This window comes from Haliaeetus albicilla, chromosome 9 (genome assembly GCF_947461875.1).
Source record: "Haliaeetus albicilla chromosome 9, bHalAlb1.1, whole genome shotgun sequence".
NCBI lineage: Eukaryota > Metazoa > Chordata > Aves > Accipitriformes > Accipitridae > Haliaeetus > Haliaeetus albicilla.
In genome coordinates, this window is record NC_091491.1 from 20964339 (window position 1) to 20980786 (window position 16448).

A 16448-nucleotide genomic window follows, 5' to 3' on the forward strand; every position below is an offset into this window, starting at 1 on the left:
ATATTAAAAAAAAAAAGAAAAGAAAAGTTATGGTTCATTTTATTTTGCCGCTTCAGAACAGTAAGGCATCTTCATACTAAAATTGTCTGTAGGATTACAGAATTACAATTCAGAAAAGTACTATGTTTGACCCTTAAGTATTACTGGAGGTTAATATTTATTGTTAGGATCTTATTTCTTTTATTTTCACAAGGAAGCTGTTTATGTATTTTAAGCTATGCAGCTGAGCATCCCAATTTGCTTATGCACTAGCACACACAAAACCATAAAATTAAAACACCACATGAATTCAAGAAATTTTGGACTGATGTACTTTCCCCTCATTAGGAAGAAACAACTTTGTCAAGAACTTTACATGAAAAAAGGCCAGGTCTGTCCACTTCACACACTACAGATGTCAGTCATTTAGTGGGTTTACTGTTGTGTTATGCAACTTAAGAGGCTGAAGCAAGTCACCTTCATTCTTCCGCTCACTCTCTTCTGTGTAGATATTATGGCGTGCAATGTAGGATATAACAGAATCTGGTATGAGATATTTTACACTTAATCCTCTGCACAAGGCATAGCGTATCTGTGTCGCACTGATTTCATTCTGAATCCATTCTTTCACCAGAAAGATATTGTGCTGAAATTGAGTTAAAAGGTCTGATTCACTGATATACTGAGCTGGATCAGAGCCAGCACGGCTAATACAGACCAAACCAAACTTTTCCACTATTTCTTTGATGTGTTCTTCCTTCCAGAGATTAGGTGTCTTAAACGTCTGTAGAAAATCAGCCCCACAGAGCAGCTTTAATTCTGGTAGAACTGGAAAGACAAAAGGAAATGACAGAGTTCAATACTTGCTTGGTTTTCTAGAAAGTTTATACTGAAAATTGCTTTTAACTCAATCACTTTTTTTTTTTTTTAAATAGTTTACTTTTACTCCGGTTTTCTTTCAAAAGGTTGCAAGAAAAAAAATCAGCTTGGATTTTATGTGTCTGGTCACAATTACTTTATCACCTACTTCATCATCACTCACAGTATATCAAATATTACCTGTACAATATTAAAGGAGAATTATTCCTCCACTCAGGCAAGCCAAAAAGGGGAAGAAGCAAACAAAGAAGAGAATTATTTTAGCACAAAGACTAGACTTGGTTGAACCTGGCTATTACACCCCAGCCTGCCCTACTCACTTTGCTCAGGTATAGTGGGACCAACCCCAGCTAGTGAGGCCCTTGCCTGCCACTGTGGCCATATGGCTCCCCATCCCTTAGGAAGCAGCTGCCTTACTGCACTCTGGCACACAGACACAATGTTTGCATACTGTCACGTTAGCCAGAGAGCAACCTAGAATTTTGCCTGCATTTGTGCACTTATATCATCTAAAATGTGATGGACTGTATCTAATCTAACTACCCTTACTGGTACAATAAGCTAGTTAGTTGACCTACTAAGTTTTGTTTTATTTTTAGAGAAATTTGAACCAGCAGAATATTGTACAGATAGTATTTTGTGTCATGTGGCCACGGCACTTTTGTTCTAGTACAAAGACATCTAAAGTCAAATTTGCTGTACCTTGAAAAATGACCAAGAATGATACTTCACTAGTACAATTTTTTCTGTTTTCTTTCAATTTCTTATTTGCTGGCCACTGCCTAAGCCCCAGTACAGACCACCTCTTTCCTCAAAGTCTGTTCTACAGCACCCATCATTATACCATCTGAGTATTTTACAGACATTGACTAGGTATTTTCACAGCCTTGCATTCATGTGAAATGAAGGGGAAGGATGGAGGTATTGTCTCCATTTTACATTTACTTGTGCTTATAGACAGTTAGCACATCTGCCAGTCTTATACAAACACCTTAAATTAGCAATTCGAAAAATAAGAAACATACCAGTCATGTTGCATGAAAAGCATGTGCCTCAAGATTCACTCAGTTTTGCAGAGGTTTAGTACATACCATTGAGTTAACTTCAGCAAACATTTCTTCTCTTCTTACACCCTCCCACTACATACCTTCTGATCCCTACAACAAAGGTGGCAGGAGTACTGCACTGCACCTTCCTGTGGTCTGAATGCAGCATTACTACAAAAGGAGGCCTTCTATGGGACAAGGCTATCTTGAAACATTCATGCCTGACAGAATCACCATACACTGTCCACATTCTTAAAAATGTAATTCTGTTTTTTTTTAGAGTTTATAATTAGTGTATTTGGGAGGAATGTGAAATTTTTGTAACAGTCATCTCCCCCCCAAATCACCCAGTAAATTTATTTTAATACCCACATCTGCAAGGTTGGAACCTTTAGATTCAATGCTCTCATCTCTGACACTTGAGCTAGTGCAGAAGTACTTGCAAAAGGGCTACAGGAGAATTAAACTCTGAAACAACGTCCCAGGTACTTCTGACAGCTGATGAACGATGAGACACCAAGAACCTTAGGATTCACACAACCCTGGAAGCTCTATCATGATAGAGCTGATATCTTCTGCTTCATCCCTTCCAAGCTGTGCTCTGCCCATGTATTTCCTCATGCCAGTTCCAATCTTCTTGTCTTTCCACTCACAGATTCTACTCTTCCCTTACAGTTCCCTGTTCTCAGTTCCATGTTTAGACTGTTTCCAGTCCTCTGATTTCCAGAGCCTTACTTGGGTTTTATGTCACAGCTTGCTTTTTACTTAACAGCAACCCCCACAATAAAACAATACTCTGTCCCAAGCTGTATTAGAGCTAATATCACACCAGAGCTTTTATAGTGTTAATGGGTTTTCTCTGAATGTACATGCATTGCAGTTCTAGGTTACTAGAAGCTAAATTAACAGACTGTAGGCTTTACAAAATGGCTGTCAATTTTACACGTACATTTCCGCATATCCCCGTATCTTCCGTGCCAATGAGAAAAATGTGTCTTTGGTCTTTCAAGGGCACTTCGCTAAATGATGATCTGCAGCTTCCACTACAGATAATGGTATAAACCCCAAATGGCTGCTGCAATGCTCCATTTTTTGGTAAGTACAATAGCCTTCATTTCAGGCCATGTTACATCTGGATCTGGGAAATTTTTGCTTATTTTTGATTGGCGTAGCTCAGTCGATGGTGGACAGAAATGAATTGCAATTCTTTGAAGTGTTGTTCAGGGAAAAAGGAGAGGGTAAGCTAAAGGAGAAATAACTATTAACACAAAGGAAGCAGCTGGATTTAAGGTATAATTAAGGGAGACTGCTGTTGGAATATGCCAGGGAAAAGCATTCAAGATGTGACAACAGAGTTGTTCGTGTAAGGCAACTGAGAGACTTGAAGTGCAGGGGATTCAATTAAAAATGAAATTAAGACAATCAGCCATCTCTTGTAAGTAGGAAAAGAAATACGGCATGTGAAGCTACATTTGGTGAATCAAGGAGGGATGGCAAATCCCTGGATACTGAAAAACAGAGAAAAAGAACTCCATAGTCCTGTCATTTTCATCTTCATCCTGAATGACTAGCACCAATAAGCTATTCTAAGTTTACTAAAACTGCAATAATTTGTCTATACCTGTCCTCCGTGAACCTTTTTATTTTCAATATATATTAAAGCGACCTGATTATTTCATGTGGAACAAAATCATGAGGTTCAGCACCACGCAAAGAAGTCTCACAGTTTAGTAGGCACACATATAGTAGAAAAATAGTATATTATGGAATTTTGCCACTGCTAAATTCAGCCATCAAGTTGATCTTTCTGAAAGCTTCCATTAGGTGACTGAGCCTTTCTAAAAACTTCACAGAAAACCCCGATTCAACAGATTTCATTGTTGGGAGGGTTTTTTTTGTGGGGTGGGGGTGGGAAGGGAGGAGGAATTGGGTAACAGTTGCCTGCCATTAGAAAGTTTGTGCTAACCAGCATTTACTTATGAGAAAGGGGAGGAACTCTATTCTGCTCTGTAGTTCTCAGTAGCTCTTGATCGTTCCCCATGCTCCATGCCATACCATGCTAGTGACCAAAGGAAGTGGGAAGACACCATTCTGTTCCTTCTTGGTGGGCCACATGTTTCATATAGCCAAATCTGTATCACTGTCCAGTCAGTCAAAGCACTGAAGGCAGAAAAAGTACAACAGGATGCCAGCCTTTCTCTGTTCAAACTAACGGATTGTTCTTTGTGGATAGCTCCCAGATTGAATAAAAAAAAAAAATAAAAAAAATCTCCAGCCACTACGTACTAGACAGAGAAACCGATTTCTTGCCTGTCCTCCTTCTCACCCAGTTTTTTGCTATACCTTTGCTGTTGACTGTAGGGGAATCCTGTGACGATGACTGATGAATTCTAAACTGAGAATCTTTATTGGGAAAGAAGGACAAGCTTTAACATTTGTTTTCTTGAGCATTTGTACATAAAATACTATAGAGCTTGAAATAACTACAGAAAATAATAGCCAAAAGAATTTTTTGTCATGGACATTAAAATAGTCCTTACTACTTTCACACTAGTTTTCCTTAGTACGGCAATGCGGAATAATCTGACTTGTCACTTGCTAACAATCATTAACCCCATCAGACACAAGATTCCACTGCAGTCCAAATGCCTTGAGACCTTTTTTTCCTCTACCATCTATAAGGATAACAACAACTCATCTTTTGGAAATTTTTGTACAACCATGAACAACTTAAATGTATTATTCATGTCCAAGGAGTGCTGCAATACTACAGGAAAAAATGCAATGTATCAAAAATCCAGCAGCATCCTAGCAAGTCATAGGGCTAGGGAATATGATAAAATAGGAAACCCAAAACTGACAGTGTTTCCAGAACTTGCCATACTTCTAATGTCAACAGAAGCTTTTCTGTCCAGAAATGCAGTAAACACCAATGCATCAGCATCACTGGTGTGGTATCCATACACTTAATCCATTGTCTAGTAATCCCTATAGTTTTTGATATTTTTTATTCATAGATTCTATGCTTTGCAAAACCAGCAGGGCCACAACATACATATCTGACATAGCTAAAGAAGTGCTTATAAAACCAAGAATTAATACAATTCCAAAGTAAGTCTCCTGTCTACATGGGAATTACTACAAAATAACTGCACCAGCAGTCATGTTGGCATTTGGCATGGCTTGTTTTTGGCAGGCAGCTCCAACCCTCAGAACTTAACAGCTAATATGTTCAACTTTTTCATCAATTAAGTCTAGTCTGGTAAAGCTGTATTGTTTTTAATGCTAAACAAAGAGTCGTGTTTACATTTATGAACCAACCTGAGTGCTGGTAAGAAAGGGGATCCTCTGTAGATCTTTCTATGGGCCATTTGTTTTTCATGAATTCCTTCTTGGACTGGAGCAATCTGAGTGATTCATTGTAATGGTGCCTGCATTTAAAAGAAAGGCTTCTGTGTGAGGTAATCCTCTCAGAGATGCACAAAGCGATTACCTGGCACTTTCAGATTCAAGAACACAGTCTGCTTTTATGCACTTTGGATTTGAATACAATTTGTTAAGAATTTAGCATATTCATTCTACCACGAGATTAGTATCAATGTAGTTAACATTTTGCAGAATTCACAAGCAATCTCCAAAATGGCATACTGGTTTTCAATTCCTTTTTGAAATTCTACCATTATGGCAATTTTGGTAGTAACATTACATTTAAAACATTGTGGAGGTTTTTGCTTGAAACAGGATTAAATCACACTTCAATCACTAGATTTAATTTCTTGATTAAATACAACCCCTCATGATGATGTTTCTGTAATGTGTGCTCAGTTTTCAGGAGGAGACATTCTTTTTCTCTCTCATCCTCTTCTCCACAGAATTGTGTTCCCTGAGTCTTCACCTTGTGGTTTTCCATTTCATTTTAATTAAAAGAATCACAGTCCTGAGAAGCTCAAAATATACAATTCTTATAAGACTTTTGACATCTGCTATGCTTCTAATTTTACTGAGTTCAGATGCATGAAGGCAGGCAAGGATCCTTTTGTCAGTTTTTCCAGGTTTCTATTACTTTATTCTTTTGCTGCTCCTGATCGCTGGTGCCCCAGTGCAATACTGGTACTATTATCTCGTGTTAGTAGCCCTTTCTTTGATCATGAGGGCAAGTGCCAATCTTAGATCAAAACACCTAAACTCCCTTCCTTCCAAACCCACATGGCCTTGCTTGTTTAGAATAGTCCCTGACTTGCACCATCCTGAGCAATGCTTAGGCATTGCTCATATTGGCACCAGTGAAAATTGTTTCAGGAAACAAGCTCATGGTTAAACAGGATGGGCAGACACAGATTCAAGCCAGTGTCCCATCTCTGTCTAGTACATATATAGCCAAAGTGACCATCAGGTCTTATATAACTGTATCAAAGCAAAGATTATGAATTACAAGGTACAGTCTGAATTCAGTATGTGTAAAAAGCCATAGATAACCCTTTGAATGTCTAGCCTAAGGAATGAATTTATAGTTTAGTGATTTACATGTACACTCTTCAAATCATGCAGATACTTTTAGCCACAGGAATAAGTTGCACAAGTGTCAAGAACCTACACCTGGACAGGCTGCATAACAATCTCTAGTAATTTTTGATGCTCAGCCATTTGCTAAAGAGACTGCATAGACAAGGGGTGAGGGACATATGGTAGTAGAGAGTAGGTAGCAGTAGCTTGGCCTGTGCCTTCCTACATTTCTATTTTTAATCCTGCCTTGTTGTAAACAGGCTGATGCTATGTATAGTCAAGTACACTAACTTCGTATCATGGACTGACATTCTTGGGCCATGATCAAAAATAAGAACTTTTGGCAAGGAACCCACTGCAGGGCTAACATTGTAAGTACTGCAAAATCTTAACTGCCAAAAGGTTGGTTCAGCAGGCGTTTTGAGTGCTGGGGCAGGGAAGGTTACGTTATTTTAAAGATACACCAAAAAGGACAAATCAATCTGTCAGTTTATCAAGCACTTTCTGAACTGTGTATGAAGCTTTGAATAACTGTATCATTAAACCTCAAGCACAATTCAACGAAAGTTGGGTAAGATAGATCTTTGCCAATTCTAAATTAATTCACAGTATATCTGCACCACAATCAAATCTACATTACAAGAGGAATGAATGTAGAAAACAATATTGTTTTCTTTTCTAGGAAGAATATTCACGAACAGCAGATAAGTGGGAAATAGCTCCATCATGTTCCCTTCTCCTCTCTAAAAAAAGCCTTGAGACAGTCTCCAAAATTTCCATACTCACTTAACAGGCAACTAACAGCACCACCAAAAGTGGGATATGAGCTTTGCTGCTTAAAATTCTTTTATGTTATAACTATTTGGGAGCCTCTGCAAAATCCACAGATTTTGATGAAATATGACAATTTCATTGCACTCAGGTAAAACAAGTACTGTAGGAAAAGGCCATTCATGTGTCTCAGGACACAATGTTCTACTGCAGTTAAGTGTACAATTCAAAATACTGATAAGAAGAGACATTTAGGTACAGTAGTATTTTTTGCCTTTGCCTTGCAATAGCAAAATCTCTTTCTATTGGTCCTAAAGTTTCCTACCTGAAGGAGCTTATAGTGAAGGCAGCAATTGGTTCTTTGACAAGGGAAGAATCTATAGATTAACCTTCAACATTTGTGAAGAAGCACAACTCCACAATAAACCATTGCCTATTTATACTTGGTAAGGATCTAGCCCTAGAGCCACCTCTTTTTTTAATATTCATGTGTGACAATTAGAATACAATATAAAGCCAAGATACCTACATGTGCTATTTCATCAGGATGCTGCTTCCCCATTAAAGGGACAGGGTTCAGCATTAGATTATGGCACTGGTTCAGCTCATTAATACAGGTCACCATTTGGGAAAAAATGCTTTAAGCTCATTTCTCTCCCTAACTGGCATCCATTTTAACATTTTGTGAACTTATTTATAAAAATAGAGGTTCACTTTCTAGAGTGGCAGGAAGTTGGGCTGTTCATACCATATTAATACTACTTTCCCTGAGCAGAAAATTATACATACAGGTTTTATTTATGGTACCTCTTATACTAAAGAACTCTGAAGTGGATTTACAATTTACAAACCCAATCTTGCAAGTAGTACTCACTTCAGCTGGAGCTGTGCAAGATCAAAGCTTTTCTAAGTAGGATCACCTGATCTGAGATTTGTGGCTGCTCCTCTAGAGAAAAACAGTTGTACAAAACTGGAGTTTAGGAGAAAAATCCCATACCCAACCAATAGTGCAGGACAGACCTTTTGGTGATTTCTCACACTGAAATATACAAGTGTGATTACAGAAAAGAACAGAGAACTTTTCTGCAAAGACAGGGTAGCATTGCCTAGTCTTCCTCCCACCCCGATCCTATTCTGCTGGCTGGAGGCAAGGGTCAAAAGAAGCAACTGGATGTCTATGTTCACTCAGTAAAGCAAATAAAAGTAGAACTAAAAGGCTCTACCAGTTTTTTTTTCTAAGTACATAGGGTATTCTTACATAAGCTTTTGTAAAGTAACAGGTCTGTTTTTTAATTGCTTTCACATAGAGCTGTAAGAGCTTTCTCAGCAGTCATTGGAAGGCACATTTTAGAGCCTTAAGCTATACAACCAACTGTTTCCAGTCAGGAAGTAAATTAGAAAAAGTGGATAGAAATCATTGATAGTTCTTACAGCACACTTGCTTTCTGTAAGGACATCCATGAAGTCTTTCACTTTAACAATATCTGTTGAATTCTGTAGCATGTGTGTTTCCCAAAAGTGGCTAGCACAAGAAGTTTGTGTTTTCATACCTTGCCCCATAATGCATTTATTACCAAGTGTCATGGTTTAATCCCAGCCAGCAACTAAGCACTGTGCAGCTGCTCACTCACTCCTCCCCGCTCCCAGTGGGATGGGGAGGAGAATCGGGAAAAAAAGTAAAACTCGTGGGTTGAGATAAGAACAGTTTAATAACTAAACTAAACTAAAATATAATAATAATAATACAAATATAATAACAATAGTAATAATTGTAATGAAAAAGAATATAACAAAAAGAGAGAAATGAGACCCAAGAAAAGACAAGTGGTGCACAATGCAATTGCTCACCACCCACTGAACAATGCCCAAGCAGCGACCTGCCCCTCCTGGCCAACCACTCCCCCAGTTTATATACTGAGCACGACATCCTATGATATGGAATATCCCTTTGGCTAGTTCATGTCAGCTGTCCTGGCTATGCTCCCTCCCAGCTTCTTGTGCACCTGCTTGCTGGCAGAGCATGGGAAACTGAAAAATCCTTAACTTGGGATAAATACTACTTAGCAACAACTAAAACATCAGTGTGTTATCAACAGTATTCTCACAGTAAATCCAAAACACACTATACCAGCTACTAGGAAGAAAATTAACTCTATCCCAGCCGAAACCAGAACACCAAGACCAACCATATGGGAAAAAGGCATGTTTCAAGATCCTTACATCAAGTTAACTGGTTTTGGACAAATTGTTTTATTTTTCCTTCCAGCACAAAACCACAGCAGACTCAGTGATTTTGAAGAAAACATCAGCAGTTATGGGCTTGGGCTTAACTTGCCGTTAGAGTTAATACAAAAACTTTTCAAGAAAACTTTTCAAGGATGTGTGAATAGATAAACCTGCAGGCATAATAATATTGCCAACATAGCTAATCTGGAATAGGGATGCTCCTCAAGAATAGGTTTATTTGTAAACTCTCTTACTTTCTGATTAAGATCTCTGTATTACCTACTTAGAGACCTAAAACCAAGAGAAATAACATGAGAGGCAAGATCTTTGCTGCAGAACTCTTTCAGTAACTACAATTTTGCAAGACCTTTGCTGGGCAGAGGCTTTCCACATGCATCTAACTACTTAAATGGCATAAGTGCAGTACTGTGGTGTATTGCATAGGTCTGGGGAAAGCCTATCTGCTTTGCACTAGGAAAGACTCCAGATGGGGAATACTTACTACGTGGCCTTTCTAAAGGAAAGTGATGTGAATTTTCATTGCTTGCAGATCTAATACTTTATCTCATAGCACATAATGCCATAAACAGACCTGTTCTGCTTTGCTTGGGTGTTTTACATGAGTGAGTTCTGTGCATCGATCTGGTAGCCTGACAGATTTTTGGCAATCAGTAACTTCATAAAGAAAGGAGCAAAAACGTAATTACCTTAATACTTTTACTGTCTCTGTCCATGTCTCCTGCTCGCTCTCCCATGGATCAACTCGAATCCAGTCAGATGTCTCCAGTGCTAGTTTAGCCATTGCTATCCGGTGCCTTGCTGAAACCAAGCCTTTCTTTCTGTAGTCATCGTTAACAGGAGACATTATGCCTTCAATCACCTGATACCTTCCTTTTGAAAAAAAAAAAAAGAAAAGAAAAAAAGAAAAAATAAGTCATTGGCACAGAATCTTGAAAATTTAGGTTGGTCAGGACCTTGGGAGCTCAGCTAGTTCAACCTCTTCAAAGCATGGTTAACTTCAAAGTTCTGAGAGGCTATGAACAACGTGACCTAGGTATTATTTTTAATACAGAAACAGCAATTTAAAAAATTAAAAAGCAGCCTTCTTGTTCCTCTGTGAACTGCTAACAATTACTACCAATATGTTTATCCTATTAGATGATTCAAAAAGGAAAGCTGGATGAACATACAATTTTCAAGCACGTAGATGTTTACAATTTATGATGCTATCAAAAAACTATCAAAAAACCTATCAAAATTGCTAGATATAATTAAGTTTTATATTCCAGTAAGTACAGCTTTTATAAAGCCAGAGCAATGGATGACTTAACTGACCACTGCTTTGTTCTTATGCATCTGATGCTTGTTATTTATCAAAATCATTGTGCCTTTTCATTGTGTTAAAACAAGAATTATAGCATATTACTGCAGCTATGATTAATGCGATTCAGACAAATCAGAAGATTCAAGAATAAAGATGGGGCTAATGGAGTCTAAAATGAGACTTACAGCACTATGCTCCAAACATCAGCTTAGCAGCCACTAAAGAACCTTTCTATCTGACTGATCATGCTAATTAAATTTGAAAATATGCCCATATTTTTCTACTGTAACATAATGTAATCATTAACACAACAAGCTCTTTTTGGTAGACTTTGCAGTTCCGGCCTCAAATCAGGAAACAAAAATCATAGAATCATAGAATCATTTAGGTTGGAAAAGACCTTCAAGATCATCAAGTCCAACCGTCAACACGCCCACTAAACCATGTCCCAGAGTGCCTTGTCTACACGCTTTTTGAATACCTCCAGGGATGTTGACTCCACCACTTCCCTGGGCAGCCTGTTCCAATGCCTGACAACCCTTTCAGTAAAGAAATTTTTCCTAATATCCAATCTAAACCTCCCCTGCTGCAACTTGAGGCCATTTCCTCTCATCCTATCTCCAGCCACCTGATAGATGAGACCGACCTCCACCTCACTACAACCTCCTTTCAGGTAGTTGTAGAGAGTGATAAGGTCTCCCCCCAGCCTCCTTTTCTCCAGACTAAACAACCCCAGTTAATGTAGCTCTCATTTTAATAAATCAACAGGGAAATAAAGCTCTGATATGAGCTGCACCCCTCAAGAAACAGAGAGGAGAGAAAGGGTGTTTCAAACAAACAGAAATACAATAAAATGATTTCTAATGTAACACATGCATTTTAAATAACTATGGTAAATATGATACTGAAGGATGAAAAAAATCCCCTTCCTTTTGTCTAATTCAGTTGTTTCAACAAAGAAACTTAAAGAATGCAGCAAGTTCCCTCTATTGCTTTGTAATGAAAATGGTACCCCTGGACTCATAATTTCTCGTACTGGCATGTGACAATTTGTCCTGGGTTCAGCCAGGATAGAGTTAATTTTTACAGGAACCTAGGAGGTGGGGGGCATAGCCAGGGTAGCTGACCTGAACTAGCCAAGGAGCTATTCCATACTGTGTGACATCGTGCTCAGTATATAACTGGGGAGCGGGCTGGGGGGGTTCTCTCTCGCTCGGCTTTCGGTGGAGGAAGTGGTGGAGCGTCGGGTTCTGGGTGGTGAGCAGTTGCATGGTGCATCACTCTTTTTGTGTATTCTTTTATTAGTACCGTTGTTGTAACTTCTCTTTTTGTGTTGTCCCAGTAAATTGTCCTTATCTCAACCCTCGGGGTTCCGTTTTTTTGTTTGTTTGTTTGTTTGTTTTTGGTTTTGTTTTTTTTTTTTTCCTTTTCTCTCCTCTGATTCTCCTCCCTATCCCACCGGAGGGGGGCGGGAGGAGTGAGCGAGCATCTGCGTGGTCCTTTATTACCAGCTAGGCTGAAACCACGACACAATTCAATATTCTAAAATGACAATTTTGTAACTCCACATTTATTTTGATGTAATAGGGTAAAATTTTCAAAAGAACTTGAGCAAATTGGACTTAAAAAACAGCATTAAAATTCAATGAGATTTACAGGCAATGTCTCCTGTTAAAATATCAGTCCAAACTATCCTCTGTTTTAAAACATTCTCATTATAGGCAAAATGGTCAATAGAGCAAGATAAAATTCTCCAGAAACATGCAAAGATGTGTATATAATTAAGTCTATCTCTTGATCTGAAATTGGAAATATTTTCACTTGACGTATGGACAACAATTATTCTCTGATACTTTGATAATATACAATGCTGTAACAAATTCTCATTTAAAGGGAAAGAAATTACAGTTTGAATTCATTAATGTTACCCTTATTAAAAGGTTTTTCTTACACAGTAATTTTCCACATTTTGGTTCCTTTCTTTTCAGTTTCTACAGATATAAATTGTTCCCTTATATTTTAAATGAATATATTAAATGTAAAAATGAAAATTGTATGAGATCATGCTAGCCAAGAATGATTGCAACTCTGCCATATCCTTGTAAGCTGTTAAGATTTCAGCCTCTAGTCTGGCCTAGAACTGCACAAATTGGATAAGATAAGAGCTTCTGATGCCATTGTCAGCTTGTTCCAAAGCAGAACTGAAACCAAATAGAAGAGAAAAATCAAGGTTGCCAATACTTAAGGTACCAAAAGTCAAATAACAGTAACTATTTAAGATGATTCACAACAACTGAGTAATGCAGCACTATGCAATCATGATGCACATGAGAACCTTCCACCTAAAAATACAAGCTTTACCATTCAAAATATAGGAGAATATTTTACTACTGGCTCTAAATAACTTGTGTCCTCTACAGTAATTTAAAAGTTCACCTATTCAAATATGTCCCTCAATTTTGGCAGGCATGCAAAGAGAAAATAATTAAATTCTGCCATCTTGATTTTTTTTTAATTTCCACTGCAATTCTCTTCTCTGTCCCATAAATTATTACAGGTAGTTTCAAGCCTTCCTTGGTCCACAATTATCTTCAAATTGTATTTCTTTGGAATGCTGTTTGTTTTCGTCATGAAATATGTTATTATTGCTTGTCCTAAGTATGTGTAAAAATCCTCCAGGCCCTTAAGTGGCTTTGTTTTTCAAAACGTACCTATAAAAAGCAGCAAAAAACTTCCTCTTGCTATGAACTTACATTCTCTAAGAACTACTTAGGATAACTGGTTAGAAAACTAAATATAACAAAAGTAGTGAAACAAAAAATGTCCCTCAAATAAGTTAAAGTACTATTATTAAGGAAAAGTGGCATTTAGTATTTCGTTATAAAGGTGTCCTGGTTTTGGCTGGGATACAGTTAATTTTCTTTCTAGTAGCTGGTATAGTGCTATGTTCTGGATTTAGTATGAGACTAATGTTGATAACACACTGATGTGTTCAGTTGTTGCTAAGTAGTGTTTAGACTAAGTCAAGGATTTTTCAGCTTCTCATACCCAGCCAGCAAGAAGGCTGGAGGGGCACAAGAAGTTGGGAGGGGACACAGCCAGGACAGCTGACCCAAACTGGCCAAAGGGGTATTCCATACCATGTGATGTCATGCCCAGTATATAAACTGGGGGGGTGGTTGGCCAGGAGGGGCAGGTCGCTGCTTGGGCATTGTTCAGTGGGTGGTGAGCAATTGCATTGTGCACCACTTGTCTTTTCTTGGGTCTCATTTCTCTCTTTTTGTTATATTCCTTTTCATTACAATTATTATTATTTTATTACTGTTATTATTATATTTTATTTTAGTTATTAAACTGTTCTTACCTCAACCCACGAGTTTTCTTCTTCCGATTCTCCTCCCCATCTCACTGGGAGGGGGAAGGAGTGAATGAGTGGCTGAATGGTGCTTAGTTGCTGGCTGGGGTTAAGCCACAACAAAAGGTCACTGTAAGTTATCTCTGTTTTAGCATAAACAAAGTTTCTAGAAACTTCACTCCCTGCTGAACAGTGCCTACAAAATGTTAGCCTCTTTTGCATTTCTATGACAACTGAGAAACAGACACATGCATTTATCCAGTCTGATTCTTTATACCAAAGTAACTACCCCAAGTAGGATCTTCTCGATAAAAGTTTAGATTTACAGCACATCACTAATAATAGGCAGTACTAATGTACATTAGTCATAAGCAATGACAGTATCAAAAGATGCATGTTTCATGCTAAGTTTACTATGTGGAAGATTTTATGGTTTCATATGACTGAAAACAGCTGATGAGCCAACACACTTATTTTAATGTAGTTTGGTACCTTCCTGTTAAAACTCCAAAGCTTTAGAAGTTTCACTGATGTAGGCTTACATAAAAATATTACAGACGAATGCCAGTCTCATCTCTACGTTACAATGAAACTCCTTATCATTCAGTATTCAGCTCTCCCAACTTATACTTTATAATAGAAAAAACCCAGAGTTAGACTCACTGGTAGCTTCTGTGACATCAATTAAATGTGACACCAACTCATATACGCAGATTTTCCCTTCCTGCAGTTATGGACATTAGTTTAAAGACCATATAGCTCTCATCCACAGGGAAAAAGAAACAAACAAAAAACCAACACCCCCTCCCAAAACCACACCCAAACACCAAAAAACCCTCTAAAACCACCAAACCAAAAAACCTGAAACACCAAAAAAGCCAACCCCAAAACCAGCCCAAAGCCCAAACACCAAAAAAACCCCACCAACGCAACCCCCCCCCCCCCCCGAAAACCAAACACCAAAACACCTCCCTGCAAACCCCACATACCTTAACCAAGATGACATTTTTTAACTCATCGCCTATCTAAGGTTTCTGTCCTATGTATCCAAAGTCTGTAAGCACAAGCGAAAGAAAATTCCCTGCTTTTTTTTTTTTTTCTTTTTTCTGGAGACTGCCCCAATTTCCTTTTCAGCACTGGGCAAGAGACTAACTTCTATATATTAGTGTATTAATGTGAACAATTGCAGGACTCAAGATTACAAATTTTTGGTTTGAATTGTGGAAGCTTTGTCCAGGAATAAGCATTTTCTCTGTGTCACTAAGCCTGTTCTAAGGGCATAAAGTTATCTACACATCTAAGATTTAACAAAATGAGGCTGATGAACAGCTTAAGTTTTACTGCATATTATGTATACAACATCAAATACATAAATAACAAAAATCACTTTGACTGCCAATGAGTCAGTCCTTTTTCATGATGAAAGTGATAGCTATTTCAAAACATAAAATGATGTAAGACTTGTTACCAGAAGTGAACAATGTTGGAAAATAGTTACAATACAATCTCATGTTCTAACCAGCTAAGATGCAACAAGAGCTTACATTAATGTAAGTTTTTATTTCTTCACTGAAACAACCATTAGCACACTTGCTTTTACAAATATGTTTAATTAACTGGATTATTTAATTTCTTTTATCAACCTTCTATGTGTGACTACACACATTAAAATCACACGATAAAATTGTGTATTAAAGTAACAGTAATGTTTTCCCTTGAACCCACAAGAAATCAACAGTTACCCTTGCAGAACTCTCAGCCTACTAATGCTAGGAAAACAAATGCAAGGATTTTTCATTGTTCCATTTAAAACAAAACATTAATTTTTTTATAGGTTTTAATTAACTGGGGTGGAGGGAGGGACATCTAACATCTTTGTTCAGATGCCATGTAGGGGAGAAAATGAAAATAAAACCACCACGTAATGACTAGATACAAGTAATCCCAAATATTTGAGTTGTTAAAAATGATTTACAGCCTAAATATCAAAAAGATACCATCCTATGCTTACCTTCCCATGACATGTATGTAGAGATTGCTAAGCATGAAAAAAGAAAAAGAAAATAGGCAAGACTGTTTTTACTTCATGTTTGGTCACCTTCTGTGAGGGTAATTCAACAGAAGGAAAATCAAAGGGGCAAAAAATTCAGCAATCATTGCATTGAAAGTCAATGTAATGAACAAATACATTAGAGCAGTAATGGACAATCTTTTAGGATAGCTCTCCACAGGATGGATGACTTTACCTTCACCACTTCAGAGTGCTTGAAAGATGCATTCACTGAATTAGATGAGGTGTGCAAAAATTGTAGTGACAGATGCCATATGAGTACCTAGAGAAACATAAATCATATCCACCTGGTTG

General features: G+C 37.8%; 1 protein-coding gene across 15 annotated transcripts in view; it reads right to left on the reverse strand.

Moving 5' to 3' along the window:
* Window positions 1-22: 22 nt before the first annotated feature.
* The window catches only part of NMNAT3 (nicotinamide nucleotide adenylyltransferase 3), a 35350-nt gene continuing 18924 nt past the window's right edge, over window positions 23-16448 (reverse strand). For 13 of the 15 annotated variants that reach the window (XM_069792062.1, XM_069792069.1, XM_069792071.1 and 10 more), the window contains 3 exons: window positions 10112-10295; window positions 5226-5335; window positions 23-807 (listed from right to left, as the gene is read on the reverse strand). In XM_069792062.1, coding sequence (XP_069648163.1) covers window positions 398-807; window positions 5226-5335; window positions 10112-10295 — 704 coding nt within the window. In that variant the 3' untranslated portion in view covers window positions 23-397. Of the gene's footprint in view, window positions 808-1038; window positions 4308-5225; window positions 5336-10111; window positions 10296-16329; window positions 16417-16448 lie in introns of all 15 variants that reach the window. The other 2 variants (XM_069792075.1, XR_011326132.1) reach the window with 2 other exon arrangements.